Raw genomic sequence first — 23247 nt, 5'->3', positions numbered from 1 at the left:
TGACCTTTTTTTTTCACTGTTCAGGTCATTTGGGGCTCCTTCCAAGTTACTGATAAGGCCCTAGCGTAGGTTCATGCCACTGGCATCTTTAGCCTTTACTTCTATAAGTGATGCCATCTGCTGAGACAGTTCAGGGTCTTAACTTCCTTTTAAAAACAAAGCAACACATAATTTTGATAATTTATTTTAAATTTTCTTTTTAAAATGATGTTGATAATGATCACATATTATATTTTAGAATGACAGAATAACAATGAAAGCTGTCTTGTATGGCTGGTTCTTAGTTACATCTCAATTTAAGGTGATAGGAGCCTTTTCACTCTTTTCCCCCCCCTTTTTTTTATAATTATGAATTTTATTTTTATTTACTATGCCATCATTTTCAGGAAGGAGACTTTACATCTGGTTTCATAATTCATTTTACAGGCAAATTCTAATATACATTATGTACTCTGAACTGGTTTATAAATCAACAGGAAAAGCAACACTGCAGATATTATTTCTGGTTTTAGTTAGTCATGACGTAGACACTCGGGAGTCATGACACAGACTGTAAATTCTCAAGGCCAGCATCGTTTCACTGTGGCAGGCAATGCTCCACAGGAGGAAGGGGCAGCTTCTCCCAACAAGGTGAAGACATAATATTTAACCAATAACATTATAACAGAACCCTCGTAATCAGATCCAAAATTTTTTCCCCCTTTTCCAAGGTTACAGTAAATGTCAGTTGTAAGTGACCTCTCCCCCTTTCCTGCATACCTTTTTTTTTTTTTTCCTGGAAAACTAGAACAAATTTTATATCATCCACTTATAGTTAGAACACATTGCTGTTTCATTTAGTATATTTCTTGGATTAATCATAGCTTCAAATCTCTAGTTGAGAAATGAATTGCTTGAAAAACAGTGTATAATCTTGGAGGATAATTGTAAAGATTACCAAGTTAAAGACTTTAAAAGGACCCTGCCAGTGCCAATTTCTTTTTTTTTTTCCTTTCAGCTTTGCTTACTTCCTGTTTTTCCTCGGGATATTTGACAATAGACTAGAGAAAAATCTTTCTCAAAATGCTTCTTTGATAAAAAGTTCCAATAGTTCCAAAGTCTTCTGGTTGTAGTAACCATATCTTCAGTAATTCTACATTCTAGGTGAATATTTGAGTTGCATTTTCTATGTTCACTATAGATGATAATATAGTTCTTCATGGTATTTACTTTCTCAGTAAGTAGCTTTTATTTTTAACTGTAAGTGGCAGTTTTAAAGAATTATACTAACTCTCACCCCTGCTTTTTCTAGTGATGATTTCTAAATATAATTTCTCCTACAGTTTACATTATCCCTGGAATTGAAATGACTAAGATTATCAAAACCATTTGTAATTTTATAAAATAGGACTCTCAATTTTTTAGTAAAATCTGTTTTCAATGATATATACAAGCATTTTTGTTTCTACACACACAGTAGAAATTCTTTAAATTTGATGGGCCTTTACTGAAACTCAGCATGTTGTCTTTAATATTTTAAACAGGCCTCACTCTTTATTCAGTTCCCTTTCTCCTCTCTAATTATGGCTTCCCTTTAGTTTTTCCCACGTCCTATACATCCTTTTCTTAGTTATCTTACCTTGGTTCTTCTGCAAAAGATATTAAATAAGGATATTTTTCAAGGAATAATGTGGCAAATCTGATCACAGTATTAGCAACATTTATCTTAATGTCAGATGTGGTAGGACAAACACTGCCAATTGCCAGTATATTCTTATCACATGTTCTTGTAATATGAACATAACCTATTATGCTTATCTCCTATGGCTTTAAGAAAAACAGACAAGATACAAGCAACTCTAAACTCAGTGGGTCACAAAAAAGACATGGAAGGTAGTTTGGAAAGAATTTATGGAGAGTGGAAGAGAGATAAGAAAATGATAGGAGTATATATAATCAAAGCACACTTAGTAAATATATAAAGTTGCCGGGTAAATAAATGACTAGCTAATATAGAAGCTCTCAGTATAAATTAAAGATACAGCTTTAAAAAAACAATTTGATTCTTCAGTTTTGTCTTCCTTCATCATCCATGATAACATGTTGATGGCTCACTGTTGTTCAGGTACTGATGGCCACTGTGAGGCCATGAATTCACTGGCCACCACGTGTCCAGAATGGAACATTAAGTACTTCTCCACATTACCTGGCTCTTATATTCCTTCTGCCACCTCTTGTGCCATTTTCCTTGAGCCTTAGTGGGTGTGACAGAGAAGAGAAGTTTCACTTAGTGCTAAGGTTCGTTTCCCTCCCTCCCTCCCTCCCTCCTTTCTTTTTTACTTTTCTTTCTCTCCTCTCCTCTCCTCTCCTCTCCTCTCCTCTCCCTCTCCCTCTCCCTCTCCCTCTCCCTCTCCCTCTCCCTCTCCCTCTCCCTCTCCCTCTCCCTCTCCCTCTCCCTCTCCCTCTCCCTCTCCCTCTCCCTCTCCCTCTCCCTCTCCCTCTCCCTCTCCCTCTCCCTCTCCCTCTCCCTCTCCCTCTCCCTCTCCCTCTCCCTCTCCCTCTCCCTCTCCCTCTCCCTCTCCCTCTCCCTCTCCCTCTCCCTCTCCCTCTCCCTCTCCCTCTCCCTCTCCCTCTCCCTCTCCCTCTCCCTCTCCCTCTCCCTCTCCCTCTCCCTCTCCCTCTCCCTCTCCCTCTCCCTCTCCCTCTCCCTCTCCCTCTCCCTCTCCCTCTCCCTCTCCCTCTCCCTCTCCCTCTCCCTCTCCCTCTCCCTCTCCCTCTCCCTCTCCCTCTCCCTCTCCCTCTCCCTCTCCCTCTCCCTCTCCCTCTCCCTCTCCCTCTCCCTCTCCCTCTCCCTCTCCCTCTCCCCCTCCCTCCCTCCCTCTCTCTTTCTTTCTTTCTTTCTTTCTTCCCTTTCTTTTCTTCCCTTTCTTTCTTTCTGTCTGTCTGTCTGTCTTTCTTGACAGGGTCTCCCTCTAGCCCAGACTGACCTGTAATTCACTATGTCTCTCTGTGCCTCCAACCTACAGCGATCCTCCTACCTCTGCTTCCAAATACTGGGATTAGAGGTGTGCACCACCATGCCCAGCTCTTGTGCTTAGTTTTAACTGTTGCTTCTTAGCAATGTGATGTGTTTGACTACTACTGTGTACAAAAGTGAGCAACACTGCCATATGAGCATGAACATGAGTATTTAGAGGGCATTTTGATGGGCACAACATTCCTATTTAGCTAAATAACAGTAGCTCCCATTCTAGTGCCTATGACCTTTTAAGCCATAGACTTTAGGTTTTCAGCATCAGGCATGAATTCCTTCATGTGGAGCAGACTTCAAATCCAATTACAGAACAGTTGGTTTTACCCATAGTACTCATGCCTATTGTTCCAATGGGCTCATCTTATCTTGCTGGCCAGTTGTGTAGTTTGCAAGATCCATTGTTGGTTAAGATTGTTGATGACTCTTCTCCCTCAGCAGCCTGCAAGTACTCTTTAGCCCTGTGCAGCTAGCCAGCAGGGAGGAGCTTTCCAGTTCAGTTGCAGCTTGATTTCTTAGGATCTAGCAACTGCTACATGTTGTGTTGCAGAAAAGGGTCTTACATTCTAGTTCTGATGGAGCATTAAGAGCATTGGCATAGCAAGTAGGATATAGAATTTTTATGGCAGTCAGATATGAAAAATATTGAATAATGTTCAATCAGGTTTGGAATAAGAACAGGGTAAGAATTAGCTAAAATGATCAGGTAAGGGTGATTCTTAGAGAGGAATATCATTTGTTGAAAGGAATAGTGGAATAGAATGACGAATTTAAGCTACTAGAAGTAATTTGGAGTGGCTAGAATATAGGATGTCTGTGGAGGCAAAACATGGATGTTCTGGGGATGTTAGTTCACCATAGAGAGCCACTTACAGATTTCAGATAGTGACAAAATTGTCCCTTTGAGAAATCATTTGAATCATCATAGATGACAGAATAGGGAAAAGGGCACAGGAGACTCCCAAGGCTAGGTAGCATTCCATCTAGGTCAGAACTGAGAACTTCAAGTCTCAGAAATCTAGAAAGGAAAGGATAAGTGAAAGTGATACTAGTGAGGTTGAAATCTGTGTGATTTATGTTCTGCTTAGATGTAAGTGGTAGAAAGTTACTTATGTAAAACAAAAATTATAATTTATGGTTTCTGGCTTGGATGCATTTTCTGCCATTCACTAAGGTAGATGTCCAAATAAAGTTAAAGGCAAGAACATAAATTTGACTTAGGATATGTGTAATTTTGAGGGATTTATGGTATCTTCAAGTGTAAATATTTTGTTTTCTGAATAGAAAGAGATTGGGCTTATCAGTGTAATTATAAATGAAATTCTCATTTGGGATCATCTGGACAGTATACATTATGGCCTGGGACCACAGCTTTTTGCTGTAGCTGCTTTCCAAAGTCTGCCCTTGAAAAGTACTGGAGACCAGGAAACCTACTGTCCTTTTAGTCGTATTATTGGTCCTTGTAAGTCAGTTCCAAATTTGAGTCCTTCCATCAAAAGCTGTCTTTTCCACATAATCCACCCTAAGGTTTCCTAGGAAATGTAATACCAAGGTGCCTGTTCTTTATTGATTTATAACTAGCACTTAAAACACATTTTTATTATTCTACTTAGATAACATAACCCAAATACAGTTTTACCTGAGTCATAGTATAGTATTCATTTTTATTTTCCTCTCTTGGAACTCATGGTAATTTGGCTATCAAATGTCTTTCATTAGAAGCCCATTTTCATGAGGATAAGAAAATAATATAGCATAAATTCAGTTTAATGTGGTGTGAAATCTCTTTCACACTTTATCCATTTCTGAAATATGATCTTAAGTGATGACTTCCTTCCCAATTTGTCAGTCCCATTTTTCTCCCTCCCAGTTACTGGCCTTGAGGGTTGCCTGTATTGTGCATCAACTTCTCCCAGTGGAGCATTATAACCGGGCTTCTTGCTTTACTTTTTTTTAAGTTTCTCTGGCCTCTGTCATAGGAGGTCTGGTGAAGTGTGGTCATGGGGCTTCAAGACAGAAGAAATTTTTGCAGGGCTGCAGGAACTGACATGATGAATATGGCTTCCACAAATACTATTTTAGGGTGATAATTTCTCTTTACGAATGGGTCTTTCAATAAAGACTGCCAGTTACCTATGATTTGTAGGCATAGTCAGTATTTTTTTTATTGTACCTACATAAGAGGGATAAAGTTCTTAACTTGATCTTGTAAACATTTAAAGAGTGTAAAAAATATGGCCATACTATTCTAGCTAACAATAATGAAATTGTCCTTTATTCAAGGACTTCGGAATGTAATGTATCTTTTGTTTTTATTTTATAACCGTTCACTTGAACCTGCAAATATACTCCTCTCCTCTCTCCTCCCTCCCTCCCTCCCTCCCTCCCTCCCTTCCTTTTTTTTTTTAATTTTTATTAACATTTTCCATGATTATAAAATATATCCCATGGTAATTCCCTCCCTCCCCACCCCCACACTTTCCCATTTGAAATTCCATTCTCCATCATATTACCTCCCCATTACAATCATTGTAATTACATATATACAATATCAACCTATTAAGTATCCTCCTCCCTTCCTTTCTCCACCCTTTATGTCTCCTTTTCAACTTACTGGCCTCTGCTAATAAGTATTTTCATTCTCACGCAGAAGCCCAGTCATCTGCAGCTAGGATCCCCATATGAGAGAGAACATGTGGCGCTTGGCTTTCTGGGCCTGGGTTACCTGACTTAGTATAATACTTTCCAGGTCCATCCATTTTTCTGCAAATTTCATAACTTCATTTTTCTTTACCGCTGAGTAGAACTCCATTGTATAAATGTACCACATCTTCATTATCCACTCATCTGTTGAGGGACATCTAGGCTGGTTCCATTTCCCAGCTATTATAAATTGAGCAGCAATAAACATGGTTGAGCATGTACTTCTAAGGAAATGAGATGAGTCCTTTGGATATATGCCTAGGAGTGCTATAGCTGGGTCATATGGTAGATCAATCTCTAACCTCCACACTGTTTTCCACAATGGCTGGACCAGATTGCATTCCCACCAGCAGTGCAGAAGGGTTCCTTTTTTTCCACATCCCCGCCAACATTTATGATCATTTGTTTTCATGATGGTGGCCAATCTGACAGGAGTGAGATGGAATCTCAATGTAGTTTTAATCTGCATTTCCCTGATGACTAGTGACGTAGAACATTTTTTTAGGTGCTTATATGCCATTCGTATTTCTTCCTTTGAGAACTCTCTATTTAGCTCCTTAGCCCATTTTTTGATTGGCTTGTTTGATTCCTTATTAGTTAACTTTTTGAGTTCTTTGTATATGCTAGATATTAATCCTCTATCAGATATATAGCTGGCGAAGATTTTTTCCCATTCTGTAGGTTGCCTCTTTGCTTTATTCACTGTGTCCTTTGCGGTGCAAAATCTTTGTAATTTCATTAGGTCCCAGTGGTTAATCTGTGGTTTTATTGCCTGAGCAATTGGGGTTGCATTCAGAAAGTCTTTGCCAAGACCAATATGTTGAAGGGTTTCCCCTACTTTTTCCTCTAGCAGTTTCAAAGTTTCCGGTCTGATGTTAAGGTCTTTAATCCATTTGGACTTAATTCTTGTGCATGGCGAGAGAGAAGAATCTATTTTCATCCTTCTGCAGATATTTATCCAGTTTTCAAAACACCATTTGCTGAAGAGGCTGTCTTCTCCAATGAGTATTTTTGGCATTTTTATCGAATATCAGGTGGCTATAGCTACTTGGGCTTACATCTGGGTCCTCTATTCTGTTCCACTGATCTACATGTCTGTTTTTGTGCCAGTACCATGCTGTTTTTGTTACTATGGCTCTGTAGTATAGGTTAAAATCAGGTATGGTGATACCACCAGCCTCTTTTTTGTTGCTCAATATTATTTTAGATATTTGAGGTTTTTTGTGATTCCAAATGAATTTTTGAATTGTTTTTTCTATTTCCATGAAGAAAGCCTTTGGAATTTTGATAGGGATTGCATTAAATGTGTAGATTGCTTTTGGTAAGATTGCCATTTTCACAATATTGATTCTTCCAAGCCAGGAACAAGGGATGTTTCTCCACTTTCTAGTGTCTTCTGCAATTTCTCGCTTGAGTGTTTTAAAGTTCTCATTGTATAGATTCTTTACTTCCTTGGTTAGGTTTATTCCAAGGTATTTTATTTTTTTTGATGCAATTGTGAATGGGAGTGATTCTCTGATTTCATCCTCTGTGTGTTTGTTGTTAGCATATACGAAGGCTACTGATTTCTGTGTATTTATTTTGTATCCTGCTACATTGCTGTAGGTTTTGATCAGCTCTAACAGCTTGCTAGTAGAGTCTTTAGGGTCCTTTATGTATAGAATCATGTCATCTGCAAATAATGATAACTTGATTTCTTCCTTTCCAATTTGTATCCCTTTTATGTGTGTCTCTTGCCTTATTGCTATGGCTAAGACTTCCAAAACTATATTAAATAGAAGTGGAGACAGTGGACACCCTTGTCTTGTTCCTGATTTTAGTGGAAAAGCTTCCAGTTTTTCCCCATTTAGTAATATGTTGGCTGTCGGCTTGTCATGAATAGCCTTTATTATATTGAGATATGTTCCTTCTATTCCCAGTCTCTGTAGGACTTTTATCATGAAGGGATGTTGGATTTTGTCAAATGCTTTCTCTGCATCTAATGAGATGATCATGTGATTTTTGTCCTTCAACCCATTTATGTAATGTATTACATTTATAGATTTGCGTATGTTGAACCATCCCTGCATCTCTGGGATAAAGCCTACTTGGTCAGGGTGAATGATCTTTTTGATATACTCTTGTATTCTGTTTGCCAATATTTTGTTGAGAATTTTTGCATCTATGTTCATGAGGGAGATTGGTCTGTAATTTTCTTTTTTTGTTCTATCTTTGCCTGGTTTTGGTATCAGGGTGATGCTGGCCTCATAGAAGGAGTTTGGTAGAATTCCTTCTTTTTCTATTTCCTGGAAAAGCTTGAGAAGCAATGGTGTTAGCTCTTCCTTAAAAGTCTGGTAAAATTCAGCAGTGAATCCATCCGGGCCTGGGCTTTTTTTAGTTGGGAGATTATTGATAACTGCTCAGATCTCCATCTTTGTTATAGGTCTATTTAAGTGATTAATCTCATTTTGATTTAATTTAGGTAGGTCATATATATCAAGGAAATCATCCATTTCTTTCAGATTTTCATACTTTGTGGAGTATATGCTTTTATAGTATGTCCCTATAATTTTTTGAATTTCTCTGGAATCTGTTGTGATGTTACCTTGTTCATCTCTGATTTTATTAATTTGTGTCTCTTCTCTCTTTCTTTTGGTCATATTTGCTAAGGGTTTATCAATCTTGTTTATCCTTTCAAAGGACCAACTCTTTGTTTCATTAATTCTTTGGATTGTTCTTTTTGTTTCTATTTCTTTAATTTCTGCCCTAATCTTTATTATTTCTTCCCGTCTACTACTTTTTGGTTTGCCTTGTTCTTCTTTTTCCAAGGCTTTAAGGCGAAGCATTAGGTCGTTTACTTGCGACCTTTCTAATTTCTTAATATAGGCACTTAAGGCTATAAATTTACCTCTTAGAACTGCCTTCATTGTGTCCCAGAGATTTTGGTATGTTGTGTTCTCATTATCATTTGACTCTATAAATTTTTTGATTTCCTTTTTGATTTCTTCATTGACCCACTCATCATTTAGTAGTGTATTGTTTAGTTTCCATGATTTTGTGTATGCTCTATAGCCTTTCTTGCTACTGATTTGTAGTTTAATTCCATTGTGGTCAGATAGAATGCAAGGAATTATTTCAATTTTCTTGAATTTGTTAAGATTTGCTTTGTGTCCTAATATATGGTCTATTTTAGAGAATGTTCCATGTGCTGCTGAAAAGAATGTATATTCTGCAGCCTTTGGATGAAATGTCCTGTATATATCTGTTAGGTCCATTCCTTCTATGACCTCATTTAGTCCAGATGCCTCTCTGTTTATTCTTTCCCTGGATGACCTGTCAATTGATGAGAGTGGGGTGTTAAAGTCACCCACCACCACTGTGTTTGGTATCTGTGACCTTAGTTCTAATAGTGTTTGTTTGACGAATTTGGGAGCCCCCATGTTAGGTGCATATATGTTTAGGATTGTAATGTCCTCCTGTTGGAGTGTGCCCTTAATCAATATAAAGTGACCTTCCTTATCTTTCTTGACTAACGTCGGACTAAAGTCTACCCTGTCTGATATTAGGATAGCAACCCCTGCTTGTTTTCTAGGCCCATTTGCTTGAAACACCATCTTCCAACCTTTCACCCTAAGATAATGTCTATCCTTTGTAGAAAGGTGAGTTTCTTGGAGACAACAACTTGTAGGATCCTGCTTTTTAACCCAGTCTGCAAATCTATGTCTTTTCGTTGGGGCATTGAGACCGTTGATATTAAGAGATATTATTGAAAGGTGTGTATTTATGTTTGCCATTTGTGTGTGTGTGTGTGTGTGTGTGTGTTACTTGTTCTACCTGTGCTCTCTTCTGTTAACTGGTATTTGAGTATAGCTGGTTTTTTCTATGTTCCTTATATGTGTGCTTTTCCTTTTGTTCAGCATGGAGGATTCTATCAAGTATTTTCTGTAGAGCTGGTTTTGTGTTCAAATACTCCTTTAACCTGCTTTTGTCATGGAATGTCTTTATTTCTGCATCTATTTGAATGGATAACTTTGCAGGATAAAGTAACCTTGGTTGACAGTTGTTATCTTTCAGAACTTGGAATATATCACTCCAAGCCCTTCTGGCTTTAAAAGTTTGTGTTGAATAATCTGCTGTAATCCTGATGGGCTTGCTTTTATAGGTAACTTGATTTTTCTCTCTAACTGCTTTCAATATTTTTTCTTTGGTTTGTGTGTTTGGAAGTTTGAGTATAATGTGGCGAGGAGAGGTTCTTTCTGGGTTTTGTCTGGCCGGGGTTCTAAAGGCTTCCTGTATCTGTATTGGCACCTCCTTCCCAATTTGGGGGAAATTTTCCTCTATGATTTTGTTGAAGATGCCTACTATGCCTCTGGAGTGGAGTTCTTCTCCTTCTACTATGCCCTGAATTCTTATATTGGATCTTTTCATAGTGTCCCGAATATCTTGAAATTCCCACTCATACTTTTCTATAAGTTTGTCTTTCTCTTTGTTGGACTGCATTAGTTCTGCCACCTGATCTTCTAGCTTAGATATTCTGTCCTCTCCCTCATCCATCCTACTGGTGAGATTTTCTACAGAGTTTTTTATTTCATTAACTGTGTTCTTCATTGCTAGTAATTCTGACTGGTTTTTCTTTATTATTTCTATTTCCCTATTTATGTCTTGTATTGCCTTCTTTATTTCATTAAATTGGTGTCCTGCCTCTTCTTTGATTCCTTTGATTTCTTCTTTGATTTCCTCTTTGATTTCTTCTTTGATTGTTTTCATGTGTTCTTTGACCTCTTTGAACATATTTATAATTATTCTTTTGAACTGTTTCTCAGGCATTTCCTCTAACTCTTTCTCACTGGAGGACATTTCTGATGCATTAATATTTTTAGGTGGATTTATATTGTCTTGCTTTTTAGTGTTTCTTGTGTTATAATGTATATATTTTTGCATCTTGGATTAAGTTAATGCTTGGATTTTCTAGCTATCTGTGTATTCTTAGCTGTATCAATTGATTTGATGTAATATATTTTCAGGGTAGGACCTTAAGGTATTAGGTGTGGCTCTTAAGACTCTCAGAGTATCTACAAAGATGTTCTTAGGGGTTGAGTTTCCCTGCTATAGGAGTATTCAAGCAGGTTGAGTGGAATAAAATACTGGTAGATTCTAAAATTTAACTAAACACTGTACACATTCAATCAAAAACAGCCCTGAGTATGTATGCAAGAGTAGTTATTATAATGACCAGATCCTCTATCAACAAAGAGGTTTAGATTTCTGGTCTGTTGAGATATCCAAGTCAGCTTGTGACCAAGTGAGTCCCTTCCCTGGTGCAATCCCAGTTACCTTGGGTGATTGTGGTCTCAGTCAAGTTGCTGCCTGGGTCGTCGGGCTGCTGTTCTGATTTCTGGAGCTGGGCACTTGCTTTTCCTACGGGGCAAACTGAGCCACTGCTGCTGCCTCTGCTGCTGTTGTAGCTGCCACCACTGGAGCCACCACCGCTGCTGAAGCTGCCACCCGTGACCACCGCCGCTGCTCCCCCCGAAGCCGCTGCTGCGGGATCTGCCGCCGCTGCCGTTCCTGGGTCCGCTGCTGCTGGGGCCGCTGGTACCGGTGCTGGAGCCGCTGAAGTTGCTGCCGAACTCTGCTCCTGCTTGGGTCCTGCTGTCAGCCCAAGTTGGTGTGGCCGAGTCCCGGGCCGCTGCTGTGTTCCCTGGAGCTGGGTTCAGGCGGTGGGGGAGGGGAGGGAGCCGCGGCTGCTCTGGTTGTATCGCTGTTCCACGTGTGCTTCTACCTCGCGGTCTGCTCCTCCCTCCGTTGCACGCTGCCGCTCTCCCCTCACGTTTCCCGAGTTGCGGAGAGCGCGGTGTGAGGGGAAAATCCCGCACCTGGCTTGTCCTGCGGCTCGAGCTGAGAGTCCGGCGGCTTTCTGCCGCGCCGCGGCTGCGGCGGTTGGCCGAGCTGACCCGGAGCCGCTGTTCCCGCCTGTGCAGGCTCTGGATGCTCTATAACTCTTCTACTTCTCCGCTGCCGCCTCAATTTCCTATACACCTCACTTTTTAGTAAAAGTGTGTATTTTGCTGAGTTTTTTTGGTCTTTTTCCCCCCTAAGCTGCTTTGGGGTGGTACCTACGCCGCCATCTTAACCGGAAGTCCCCTTCCTTCCTTTTTAATTTATCAAGGTAGGGTTTGTTCTAGCCAGACTGATCTGGAATTCACTATGTAGTCTTAGGTGGCCCTGAACTCATGGGAATCCTCCTACCTCTCCCTCCCGAGTGCTGGGATTAAAGGTGTACACTGAAGTTCATTAGGGAATATATATTTTGAGATGCAATGCCAGTTCAAAAAAAGTGAATGTAATATTAGAATAATTAAAACTTTTGTAGTTACTTATTGGACACTGGCTATATGGTGATAATTGTAGTATTTTGTTCTTTATGTTTTTGTGGCAAAGGGTGGGGGACGGCAATTCCTGGGTATTTAAATTCTAAACTTAATATAGAAATCCAAATCCATATGCTCACAAACAGTATGATGCTTAAATTCTTGATTCCTATTTTAGTTAAATTAGTCTCCCTATTCCTCAGATTGTAGTTTATGGAAAGTTTTGTCAGAGTGACAGATTTGTATTTTTTGTCTTATGTCTTTACTCTGTCCCTGAATCCACTCTGACTTAATCATTCTTTTGGTGATAGTTTGAATGAAATAAGCATGGGTACTCTGCAGTCAGGCTTGCCTCCATGCATACACAACTGATCTTTACATCCAACCAGTATCCATCCTTATTCCAGATTCTTGTTCTTACCCTAGTACCAACAGATGGTGGTTGCAGTGTTCTCTTCTGGTAGCAAAGGTCAGAAAGGATTATAACATGGTAAACAACCTCAGTGCTTTCTAGCTTTTTGTTAAAAAAAAGAAAAAGAAAAGAAAAATACTGATTTTAGGTATCAGAATTCCATTGTTAGTCTAAGATACGAAATAAAAGGATATGCTACAAGTATCATAATTCTTTTAATTCAAAATTCTGGGTAGTTGGGGGCTCTGAAATAGAGGTTTCTAACTTTTTTGGACAAAAATCCGTGATTAGTATTTTATTGAGACTAAAAGTGTGGCTCAATTATAGAATTATTGCCTAGTGTGCAAGAAGCTGTGTGCTCTTGGCTATAGTGTACTTTCTTCTCTTTTGTTGTTGGCGGTAGGTGCAAACTCTATTTCTGCTTTAAATTTGTTGGTTGGGGTGGGGCACCTTCATGCCATGACATGAATGTGGAGGTTGGAAGACAACTTACACGTGAGTGCCAAACATCCTTACCATCCAGGTTGTTTGAGCAGCTCTTATGTACCTTGTTCCTTACTCTGTTCTCTAGTTGCTAATCACTGTTGGCCAGGCTAACTGCTTCTTGATCTTCTGGCAGATTCTCCATACTTTCTTCTTACCATAGTCCTGCTGGGATTATAGACATGCACAGTACTGCCTATGGGTATGAGGGATCTGAACTTGGGTGGCAAGCACTTAATTCACACAATAAGTTTTTGGTCAATGTTCATTAAGTAAAATTTCAGAACTCACTAATGGATTCAGACCCACCTAACTTAAAAAACACTATTTAACAATCAGCACTAACTACAAAGAAATGCATTTTGTGAACTTTATCAAATTTTCATATTAAAAATGATTTTCAGGCTGGAGAAATGACTTGGCAGTTCAGGCACTTGCCTGCAAAGCCTAATAGCCTCGGTTTGATTCTCCAGTACCCACATACAGCCAGATATACGAAATGGCGCATGTATGTGGAGTTTATTTGTACTGGCTAGAGGCCCTGGCATGCCCATGCTCACTTGCTTGTGTGTGCGCTCTCGCTCTTTCTCTCTCTCTCTGCTTGAGAATAAACAAAATATTTTTAAAAATGATTCGCCTACTCCATGGGTCATATCAGTGGCTTTACATAAAACATTTTTAGGGCCTGGAAAGATAGCTTAGTGATTAAGGCACTTACCTGCAAAGCCAAAGGACCTAGGTTTGATTCCCCAGGACCCATGCAAACCAAATGCACAAGGTGGCCCATGCATCTGGAGTCCATTTGCAGTGGCAGGATGCCCTGGCATGTCCATTCTCTCTCTCTCTCTACCTGCCTCTTTCCATCTCTCTCTCTAGTAAATAAATAAAAATAAGATATTTAAAATTTTTTAGTGTTTTCTACAATTTGTATGTATATCTTTGGATCTACATTATATATTAATGCTACAAATAAAATCAAATTTAATTGATAGTCTTCATGAGCCTTATACTCTATTCATAAACACATACCATTTTTTTCTCATTGTTCATAATCAAATAATAATTGTTTCCCTGAAGTTTTATTTTGTTTTTTGATTTCTACTATCTAGATAGTCTTTTGGTTTTTGCTTCAATAGGTCATTCATTCTTTCAATAGTAGATAAAGTTGCTTTGTTTTTGTAGTTTCTTCAAGAGAAGTTAATTGAATTAAATTTCTGTATCACCTAGTAGAATTTTGAGTATCATGGAATTTATTGTTAGTTATCCCATGGAACTATGTAATCTCAGCTATCACTAAATATAAAGTGATTTTGAATAACATGGAATTTACTGTCACTTCCCTGCAGTAATGGTGATTTAAATGAATTGTATTAAAAACAAAGTCATCATATGGAACTATATAATGTCATCTATCATTTGTTACATATTCATTGATTACAGGTGGGTTTTTTTTGCTCATAATTTCCATTTTTAATCTTACTATACCCTGATGAGAACTATAGAACTTATGGAAATAATATGCTGTTATTTAGTGCTAAAAGCTCAAAAAGGATATAGGAAAATGTATTCTTCTGAGTAGATACCATTAACATTCACATGGAAAGTAAGCCTGTCTTATACTGGAGAGACTCAAATTCCTTTGTAGTCTCAAAGTGCTATAGTATTTTGTGCAGATTAAAACTTAAAAAAACAGTTTTATAGCAAAGGGTAATTTCATGTAAACATTTCAGTGTATACTGAAATTTCTATTCTGGATAGGGGAAATTAATTTATGTGGATTACGTAGTCAATGCTCACATTAAAGATTTTCATTGATGGTGCCTTGTTTCCTTCTTTTCAGATACAGAAGCAAGTGAAAAGGTTCAGGGAAGTGGGATTCTTCAGCTGTTGGCAAGTCTGTTGACTCCACAGTCTTCCTGCACAGCCACAGTAGCTAACATCATAGCAGAAGTTGCCAAAAATGGTGAGGCTTTCCTCAAGAATTTTCTGCTGGGAACATCTTCAGTTTTACACCTTACTTGTCAGTATGTTTTATTAATTTATGTTTTAATTTTAGAGATTAGACTCTACTATTTCTCTTTAATTTGACTTTTTATGTTAATCGTTTTAGATGGCTATTGCTATAGTCATTTTCGTCACACATGTCCCCTTTCCTATTCCATTTCTTTAGAGTAGGATTAAAAGCACTACTAGTCTGAGCTGTACTTGGATCATATTTAAGTTGGTATAAGATTCTTGAGCCTATCACTTAAGTCATTCATCTTTTTTATTATGTACTTTTCTAATAGTCTCTTCCTTTTTTTTGTCAGTCTCACCTACTTTGAATTGGCATTTGATATGAGCAGTGCAGGTAGAATATACGCTCTGTTTTATTGATTTTATGGAAAACATTTGTTTCTTAAATTCTCATGTGAAAATACTTTGGAAAAATAATGACAACATAGCTTAAATCATGATTTAATAATTCATATTGTGTATTGTGTTTATCCAGTGACAGATTTATTGTAATAGTAGTATTTGCACATTACTTTACTTTAGTCAGTTTAAGGAAACTCTGAATACTTAAAGCAGTTTTTAAATATAAGGGAAAACCATATTAAATGTAATAATATTTAGTGTGCCTCAGTTTGTCAGATTTTGGTATCAACTTTATTCTAGTATGTTGCATATATTATATGTTTCATAGAAAATATATAAAAATTTATGACTAGGTTTGAATAATTATTGTGTTAAGTGGTTTTGTAAAAACCTTAGCATACTATAGTTGCCTCATAAAGCAATGTATTCTTTCTTATATGTATAACCAAAAAGTTGGCATGAAACTTTTCCTTTCTTTTTTCTTTTTTTTTTTTTTTTTACTTTTCCTTTCTTTAAAGCTTACCAAAACACCTTTCAGATTTCACTTATGCTCTATATTAGTAAATTATATTTTAATTGTTCACAGAAAATTGGTCACCTGTTACTTGGATGTCATATCTAAGAAGCAGACTGAGTTTGAGAATAGTGCCTGTCCATATATTACTTCTTAAACTGTTAGATTCTTCAAAAATACTCAGAAACTTTATATAGATTTATATTGAATGGTTTGCATTCTTACATGTTTATAACTAATGCTCCTGCTTTGTCAGTTTCATCACAGTTCCACTAGTAGAGGTTTCTTCTGTATATGCTCTAGAAGATAATAGCTGAGCTCTAAGGACATAATAATTTTGGGGGGGACTGGAGATTGAATCTAGGTAGGACCTCATATATATTAGGCAAGTGTTATATCACTGAGCTATATCCCTAGCCTGTATTTAGCATTTTAATCAAGGCTAATAGTGGGCATACCACTCTACTAGTGAAAATAAATAGGGTACATTTAGATACACATTGCTTAATTAATGATACTGATGTTTTTAATGAGTGGCTAAGGATGTAGTCTTATTGAGTGATTTTAACTTACATCTTTAGAAGTACATCTTTGTTGAACTATATTAATTGAACCTTTATTTTTTTATTAGAAACTTGACAATGAAAAAAGATTGTATGAGCCAGAGAATTAGAAGTTGATTTATCTTTGCTATTCATGTTATGTAACTACAAAGAAGTATTCACATAAATTATAGGCTCAGATTAACATAGAATATATTTTAATTTTGCATACAAAAGAACTTCAGGGGTCAGGAAGATGCTTAGTGGATAAAAGTACATGCCAGCCTGATTTTGGATCTTTCCCACCTATGTAAGTGCTAGGCAGGCAAGGTAGCTTGACTGAAAATCTCTAGCATTTGAGAGACAAAGATAGGGGCTCCTCAGGGCAAGCTGACTAGCTAGACTATCCAAAGCAGCAAGTGTGGGTTCAGGACTTACATTGTTTCAGGTATGTGTACATGATTTCAAATTTTTATAGTCCACCTACATTAACAAGTTTGAGTGATTCTGATGAATGTAAAGCTTGAGAACCAAGTCTTAATCAAAAGCAATACAGAGTCAGTTGTATGGACAACATGCTTTTTGATCCTTTTGTGGTTTGAATTAGATACTAACTATAGACTCACAGATTTTGAATATTTGGTTCCCATCTGATGACTATTTGGGAGGTGGAACCTTGGTGGAGGAAGTTGTTGGGAACAAGCTTAGGAGTGTTATAACCCGTTCCCTTTTGCTAGAATTTGGATTGTTTTACACTTTCTGTGGCAGAGGTGATGTCCAGCCTCTGCCCATGCCATGCTATCTTCTGCCATCTTGGCGCTTCCCCTTAGGGCTGTAAGCCAAAAAGAAAGAAAACTTTACTCCCATCAGCTACTTTTGGTTGGGTGCTTTATCCCAACAATAAGAAGGTAACTGCAACAGAATATTGGTACTAGATGAATGGGGTTGTTTTTGTTAGAAACCTGACTATGTGGGTTTTGGTCTTTTGCAACAGATTTGTAGGAGGAATGTTGAAGGATTTGAAACCTTGGCCTAGGAGATGCCTTGTAGTGCTGACAGCAGCTTAATGGATTATTCTGGTCAGAGTTGGAGAGATTTCAATATAGTAAGAACTCTGGACTGTACAGTTTGGGTTTTGAGAGGAAGAAAGACCTTTTACCACGAGCAGTTTGTGTATCTTCCTTACTTACTGTATCTTCCTGTGTCCTGAGAATTTGTGCAGAGGGAACTGTGGACTGGGCAGGCAGCTTATGGGAAGAAAGGATTTATTTCAGGCTTTCAGATTCCAGAGGAAGTTTCATTATGATGGAAGAAGCTGCCTCATTTTACCATACATCCATAGGAGACCAAGGGGGGGCGGAGGGGAAAGACAGAAACAGCAAGGACAAACAACTCTGTACACACCATACTGCTGGGTTCTAGATCCACCCACGGGTCACACCTCCTTCAGCAGAGCTCTACCTGCTAGAGAATTAAGTAGGAAGCTTTTGTTACTGAACTATCTTCCCAGCCCCAGAGTAATTTATTTTCTCTAGAGACTGGCATGTTATCTTACCATTAACTGTAAGCTGGGGACTGTGCTAAGTTTGTTCTGTCTTTTCTGCTTCAAATAAAAAATGGTCAGAACAGTTTTATGTGATACCACAATTTCCCTATAATTAATACCATCCATCATTTTTAAGAATACCTGATGCAAAAACAAAAAAAGAATGCCTGATGCTATTTATTGATTGAAAAAAGTTCAGGTTTAGAGAAATTAGTATAAGGTAATCACTTGGAGCATTAAGAATAATGAAAATTAGTAATTCCTTGGTATTTGTATTTCTTAAAGTATAGTGATAGCAAGATGTAACAATAGGTTCCATTTATGACATAAGAATGACTTGAATCATACCATTCCTAAATGTCCTGTTTTAACAGTAATCAGTTGAATGTTCTCATCTCAACTGTTATTAGCTAAGTATAGCTTGGTAAGAAAAGGATAATGAACATGTCTTTATTGTGAGTTGGTTCCATGTTAATTTATCATTTGAAACCTGTAACTGTTTCTGAAGAAGCAAGCAATGTGCAAGGTAGACAACAAGTAGATTGAAGGTGTTACTTCCTACAGATAGTATGAATTCATGAACATGCTTATTATAATTTGTTTTCCCAGTGGGTTGTAGGATATCTCATACTGCTAAGTCAAAACCATAATAAACTTAGAGGTTAGTTTTTTTTAAAAAATATTTTATTTATTTATTTGCAAGTAGAGAGAAATAGAAGAGAGACAAAATGGGTATGCCAGGGCCTTCAGCCACTGCAGACAAACTCCAGATGCATGGACCTCTTTGTGCAACTGACTTTATGTGGGAAACTGGGCAATTGAGCCCCAGTACTTAGGCTTTTCAGGCAAGGTCCTTGACTGCTGAGCCATCTCTCCAGCCCAAGATTAGTTTTAAAAGTAGGAATTACTCTCAGTCTTGCAGGATTCAATTATAGAAAGTTTTTAGTAGTGTAGTAATAAGAGATACAGTAGAAATGAAATCCTTTAGATATAGGAGTACTAGTGTCACAGCTATCTCAAGGGGAAAAGAAATGGGTCAGTATATATAGTTCATATACAATAGCCTCTGTTGTACACAAGGAATTTTCAATGAAGGAAACGAGAAGAGGATTTCTTACGGGGGAAGGGGAGGGACCTAAGGACTGGAGCTCCTTGAATACAAGAGTGAAAAGCTAATTATTTTTTAGGAGCACAAGTTATGCCTTCGGGAGTTAGCTCTTTTTGATGAATATTATCTTTGTGTATGTATGTGTGATCTGTGCATGTTAGTGCAGGTGCATGCCACAGTGCACACATGGAGATCAGAGAACAACCTCGTGATTTGGTCCTTGCCTTCCTCCTTGTTTACGGCACAGTCTCTTGTTCCCTGCTTGTACCAGGTTAGCTGGCCTTAGAACTTCTGGGTTTTCTCTTTATTATTATTATTATTTTTTCTTTCTGGGTTTTCTCTTGTCTTTGCCTCCCATATCACCCTACAAGGGCTGGGATTACAGATGTTCACTACATGTCTGACTTCTTTATGTGGCTCTGACGATCTGAACTCAGGGTGTCACACTTGCAGAGCAAGTGCTTTTGCCCACTGAGCCATCTCCCTACCCTGAGGAAATAGTAAATGTGATAATTTTAGCATTGGTTATTAGATTGCTTTCATCCACTACCTGCCTTCATTATCCCTAACTTTTATATTCTTCTATCATGAGACACTACAAAAATAAAATTCATTTCTAATAATGATTGTGATAGTAGCATGGAAAGTCAATAAATGGGAAGTTCTAGCAAAGATGAGTTTAAATCATAAGAAAACACTGGTTCTTAGACTCCATAAGTTTGTGGGCATAACAGCAAATGTAAGTGATTCATAATAGATTTACATAAAGAATAGGAATGAGGATGAGGAAATGAAGATTCCACTATATCTTACCAATCAAAAGGGGCTTCTTATATGACTCACTGGAACATTTAAAAAATTTTATACTTTGGCTTCCTAGAGAACATATAGTGAAAAAATAAGCAGTTTGATTGCTTAGTTTATAACTGTAGTCATTCAATTATCAGCTGTATAGAAAGAGCATTGGCAGCATCACATACTGCTTCTAAAGCACAACCAGTCATTCTGGAAGATGGTGGTAAATTGGTTATAATAAAAACTAATTAACAGGCCTTTTGGATTATGGCAGAAACTATAAAGAAAGAAAAATGTGACTCCATTTAATCTTTTTTTCTTACTTATTTCATAAGGTATTTGGTAAGGTTGTAACAGGATATTTTTCAACAGAAATGTACTGTTCAAATAGTGGGAAATTTTAAACATCTTAATCATAGGTATTTGTTTTATTAAGGGACATGACAACTGTAAATTGTCAGTCTTTAGATTTTTAATTAAATATGTCTCTATTTTCAGAGTTTATGCGAATTCCATGTGTGGATGCTGGCTTGATCTCTCCACTGGTGCAGCTGTTAAATAGCAAAGACCAGGAAGTGCTGCTTCAAACTGGCAGGGCTCTAGGAAACATATGTTACGATAGCCGTAAGTGTTATGATGTTAATAATGCACTTATAAGTTTGTAAGAATTGTGATTTCAGATGAATTTCATTTTGGTGTTAGGACTGAATTTTTTTTTTTTTTAGGTCAACTAAAAAATTAACACAGGCCTTCCATAAGACTTAGCAGAACTGATGGGGATTTGGGCTGTCATATTCTCAACTAAGAGGTTACAGGGAATGAATTCTTCTTTGTTATTATATTTCCAAGTAAGGAAGTTTCCAAACATTGAGGCTTTTAAATATAACAATCATGTATTTGCATGTCTTTTGGACTAGGTTTTATCAAAGTACTATCAAAATGAGAATGCTTATGGACAATGTTTAGTTTCTGTCTAAATAAATTTTTAATTAATTGCCATTCTATAAAACCATTCATATGCCCCCTCATCTTCTGAAAAGCTAGAGTGGCCCACTGCGTTTGCATTGACTACATTCTTACTCGTCATGGTACCATTGTCATCCTCACCACTTCCTACAACTCTGTTCTAGAATCAGCAAGAATGGGTACATGTTTATTGCAAATATGTTCAGATTTCTGCTTCTTGTTTCTAAATGTAAACAAAATACAGAAAAATTCTGAGTGTAAACCTGGGCTTGGTGATACATACCTACTATGCAGTAGGCTGAGGCAGGAGGATCATGAGATGGAGGCCAGTCTGAACTGCATATATACATATCAAGACCTGTCTCAAACAAACAGGTCTTCAGAACTTGAATATATTCAGTTAAGTTAGACTTACTCTGGTTTTCCCTAGATTTTTAGTTTTTTAGCTCAACCCTCGTACTTGTCATTCAACTTTTAAGCTTCCTAGAAATTTACTTGTATGTTTATAACTAGGATAGCTTTTAACACATGTTTTCCCTGTTGCTTTTATAACTCAAATGAGTTGTGTTTTGTCACATACACAAAATATATTACCCTTTTATAACAGGCAGTGCCTTAAAAAGTGATTCGTATCAGTGAGTAGATAGAAAGTACAAGTATGGCTGGACACGCCTTTAATCCCAGCATGTGGGAGGATTGCCATGAGTTCGAGGCCAACCTGAGATTACATAATAAATTCCAGGTCAGCCTGAGCTCTACCTTGAAAAAAAACAAAAACAAAACAAACAAAAACAACAACAGAAAAAGAAAGTACACATATGCACATACTAATGGGGAAAGAATGGGATTATGGTTGTCAACAGTAACTGTTCTCTAGCAGCAGTGATAAGGTTGCCTCATTTGTTCTCCTTCCTTTCTTTGTCTGTATCACATGTTATTTGTTGGAACACAGGAGCATCTCAATGGAAATGTTAGCTTCCAGTTTCCATTCCCTAGTGCTGCTAAAAATTGACCTGTTGATTTGCTTTAGTTCTGTTTATTTCTGTTTAACTTAGTCTAGGGAATAGTGTTTTGGTTTAAAAAAAAAAACACAACAGAATGCTAGCTTTATCTTTGCATTATGTATATTTGATTTTTATTCAGCATAACTTGCAATCTCAGCTCTAAAAATGACTCATTGGCTACATATTCATGATTGATTTTAGCAATTCATATAAAAGACCTCTGCATAGTAGTAAAAGTTGGTGTTATATCTGTAAAGTATTATTACTGTTATTCTTGTCTACCTCTATTTGTTAGGAGAATCTAAGGATACAAAAAAATAATATTTAAATCATTTTTTCTTAATTATTCCTTACATAGGGAATAATACCTATTGTGAGTACTTTTGTCCTGGAGTTTCACACAGTATTGACAAAACACAAGAAAAACAGCATGGTCTCTTGTCAGATATTACTGTGGTTTTCTTGGACACACAATAATTTTATTTCCTATGTGCTCTACAGAACCTTGACGTTAGTGTAATAAAACCATTTAATGAGGTTACAACTTGGTAAAACAGAAGTCTACTATTATAGTATTTATCATATATTTTCATTTATCTTATGAAATATATAATGGAAAGTTTAATGTATTTGCCTTATGCTATGAAGCTAATATTTTTTTTCATTTATTTATACATTCTTAATTCAGTGGATATTATCGTTAAATTAAAAATTAAGCATAGTGAACACAGGCCCTATTTTTTGCTTCTAAAGCTTGGATAAGGAAAATGAAGTTAGTAATCTTAAAAATGAATAAATTTGAGCTTAGCAGTTAAAGCATTTGCCTGCAAAATCACAGGACCCATGTTCTATTCCCTAGGATCCACGTAAGCCAGATGCACAAGGAGGCACATGCATCTAGAATATGTTTACAGCAGCTGAAGGCCCTACACACACATTCATTCTTTCTCTCTTACTATCTGCCTTTTTCTCATACACACCCATTCTCTCTCTCCCTCCCTCCCTCCCTCTCTCCTTCTTTCCCTCTCCCTATCTGTCTCTTTATCTCTCCCTCAAATAAATAAATTTAAAAACTTAACAAATAGAACTGATTGAACTGTACATCCTGGGATGAAAATATATTTATTGTGCCATGTTATCTTATGCATATAATTTCCCTTAGACTATATGCTTTTTATTCTTTTTATTTTAAATTTAATTTATTTGATTTTCTTAGTAATGTTTATCGAATTACTTAGGAAAGGTACTGCAGGAAAATTTATGTCTATGATATAAAAGTCTGAAAATGTACCACCATGTGGTTACTTGTGTATTTACTTGAAACACTTACCTCATTTATTTTGTGATACTTAGGATTTTTAAGAAACCTAAAAGGTTTATCTGGCTTCTATTATAATTAACCCAGCAACCTTCTTCTCTTCATCAGGATAGTATTACTTTATCTTCTTCCAAATAA

General features: G+C 37.2%; 1 protein-coding gene across 6 annotated transcripts in view; it reads left to right on the top strand.

The window, feature by feature from the left end:
* Positions 1-23247, top strand: part of Rap1gds1 (Rap1 GTPase-GDP dissociation stimulator 1) — a 149563-nt gene that overhangs the window by 43300 nt on the left and 83016 nt on the right. For 5 of the 6 annotated variants that reach the window (XM_045143260.1, XM_004661634.2, XM_045143259.1 and 2 more), the window contains exons 3-4: positions 14799-14921; positions 20320-20445. In XM_045143260.1, coding sequence (XP_044999195.1) covers positions 14799-14921; positions 20320-20445 — 249 coding nt within the window. Of the gene's footprint in view, positions 1-14798; positions 14979-20319; positions 20446-23247 lie in introns of those variants that run through there. The other variant, XM_045143261.1, reaches the window with a different exon arrangement.

The sequence above is a fragment of the Jaculus jaculus genome, chromosome 2 (genome assembly GCF_020740685.1).
Source record: "Jaculus jaculus isolate mJacJac1 chromosome 2, mJacJac1.mat.Y.cur, whole genome shotgun sequence".
NCBI classification, from domain to species: domain Eukaryota; kingdom Metazoa; phylum Chordata; class Mammalia; order Rodentia; family Dipodidae; genus Jaculus; species Jaculus jaculus.
Note: the sequence above shows the minus strand (reverse complement) of the source record. Positions and strands in the feature narration are given on the sequence as shown.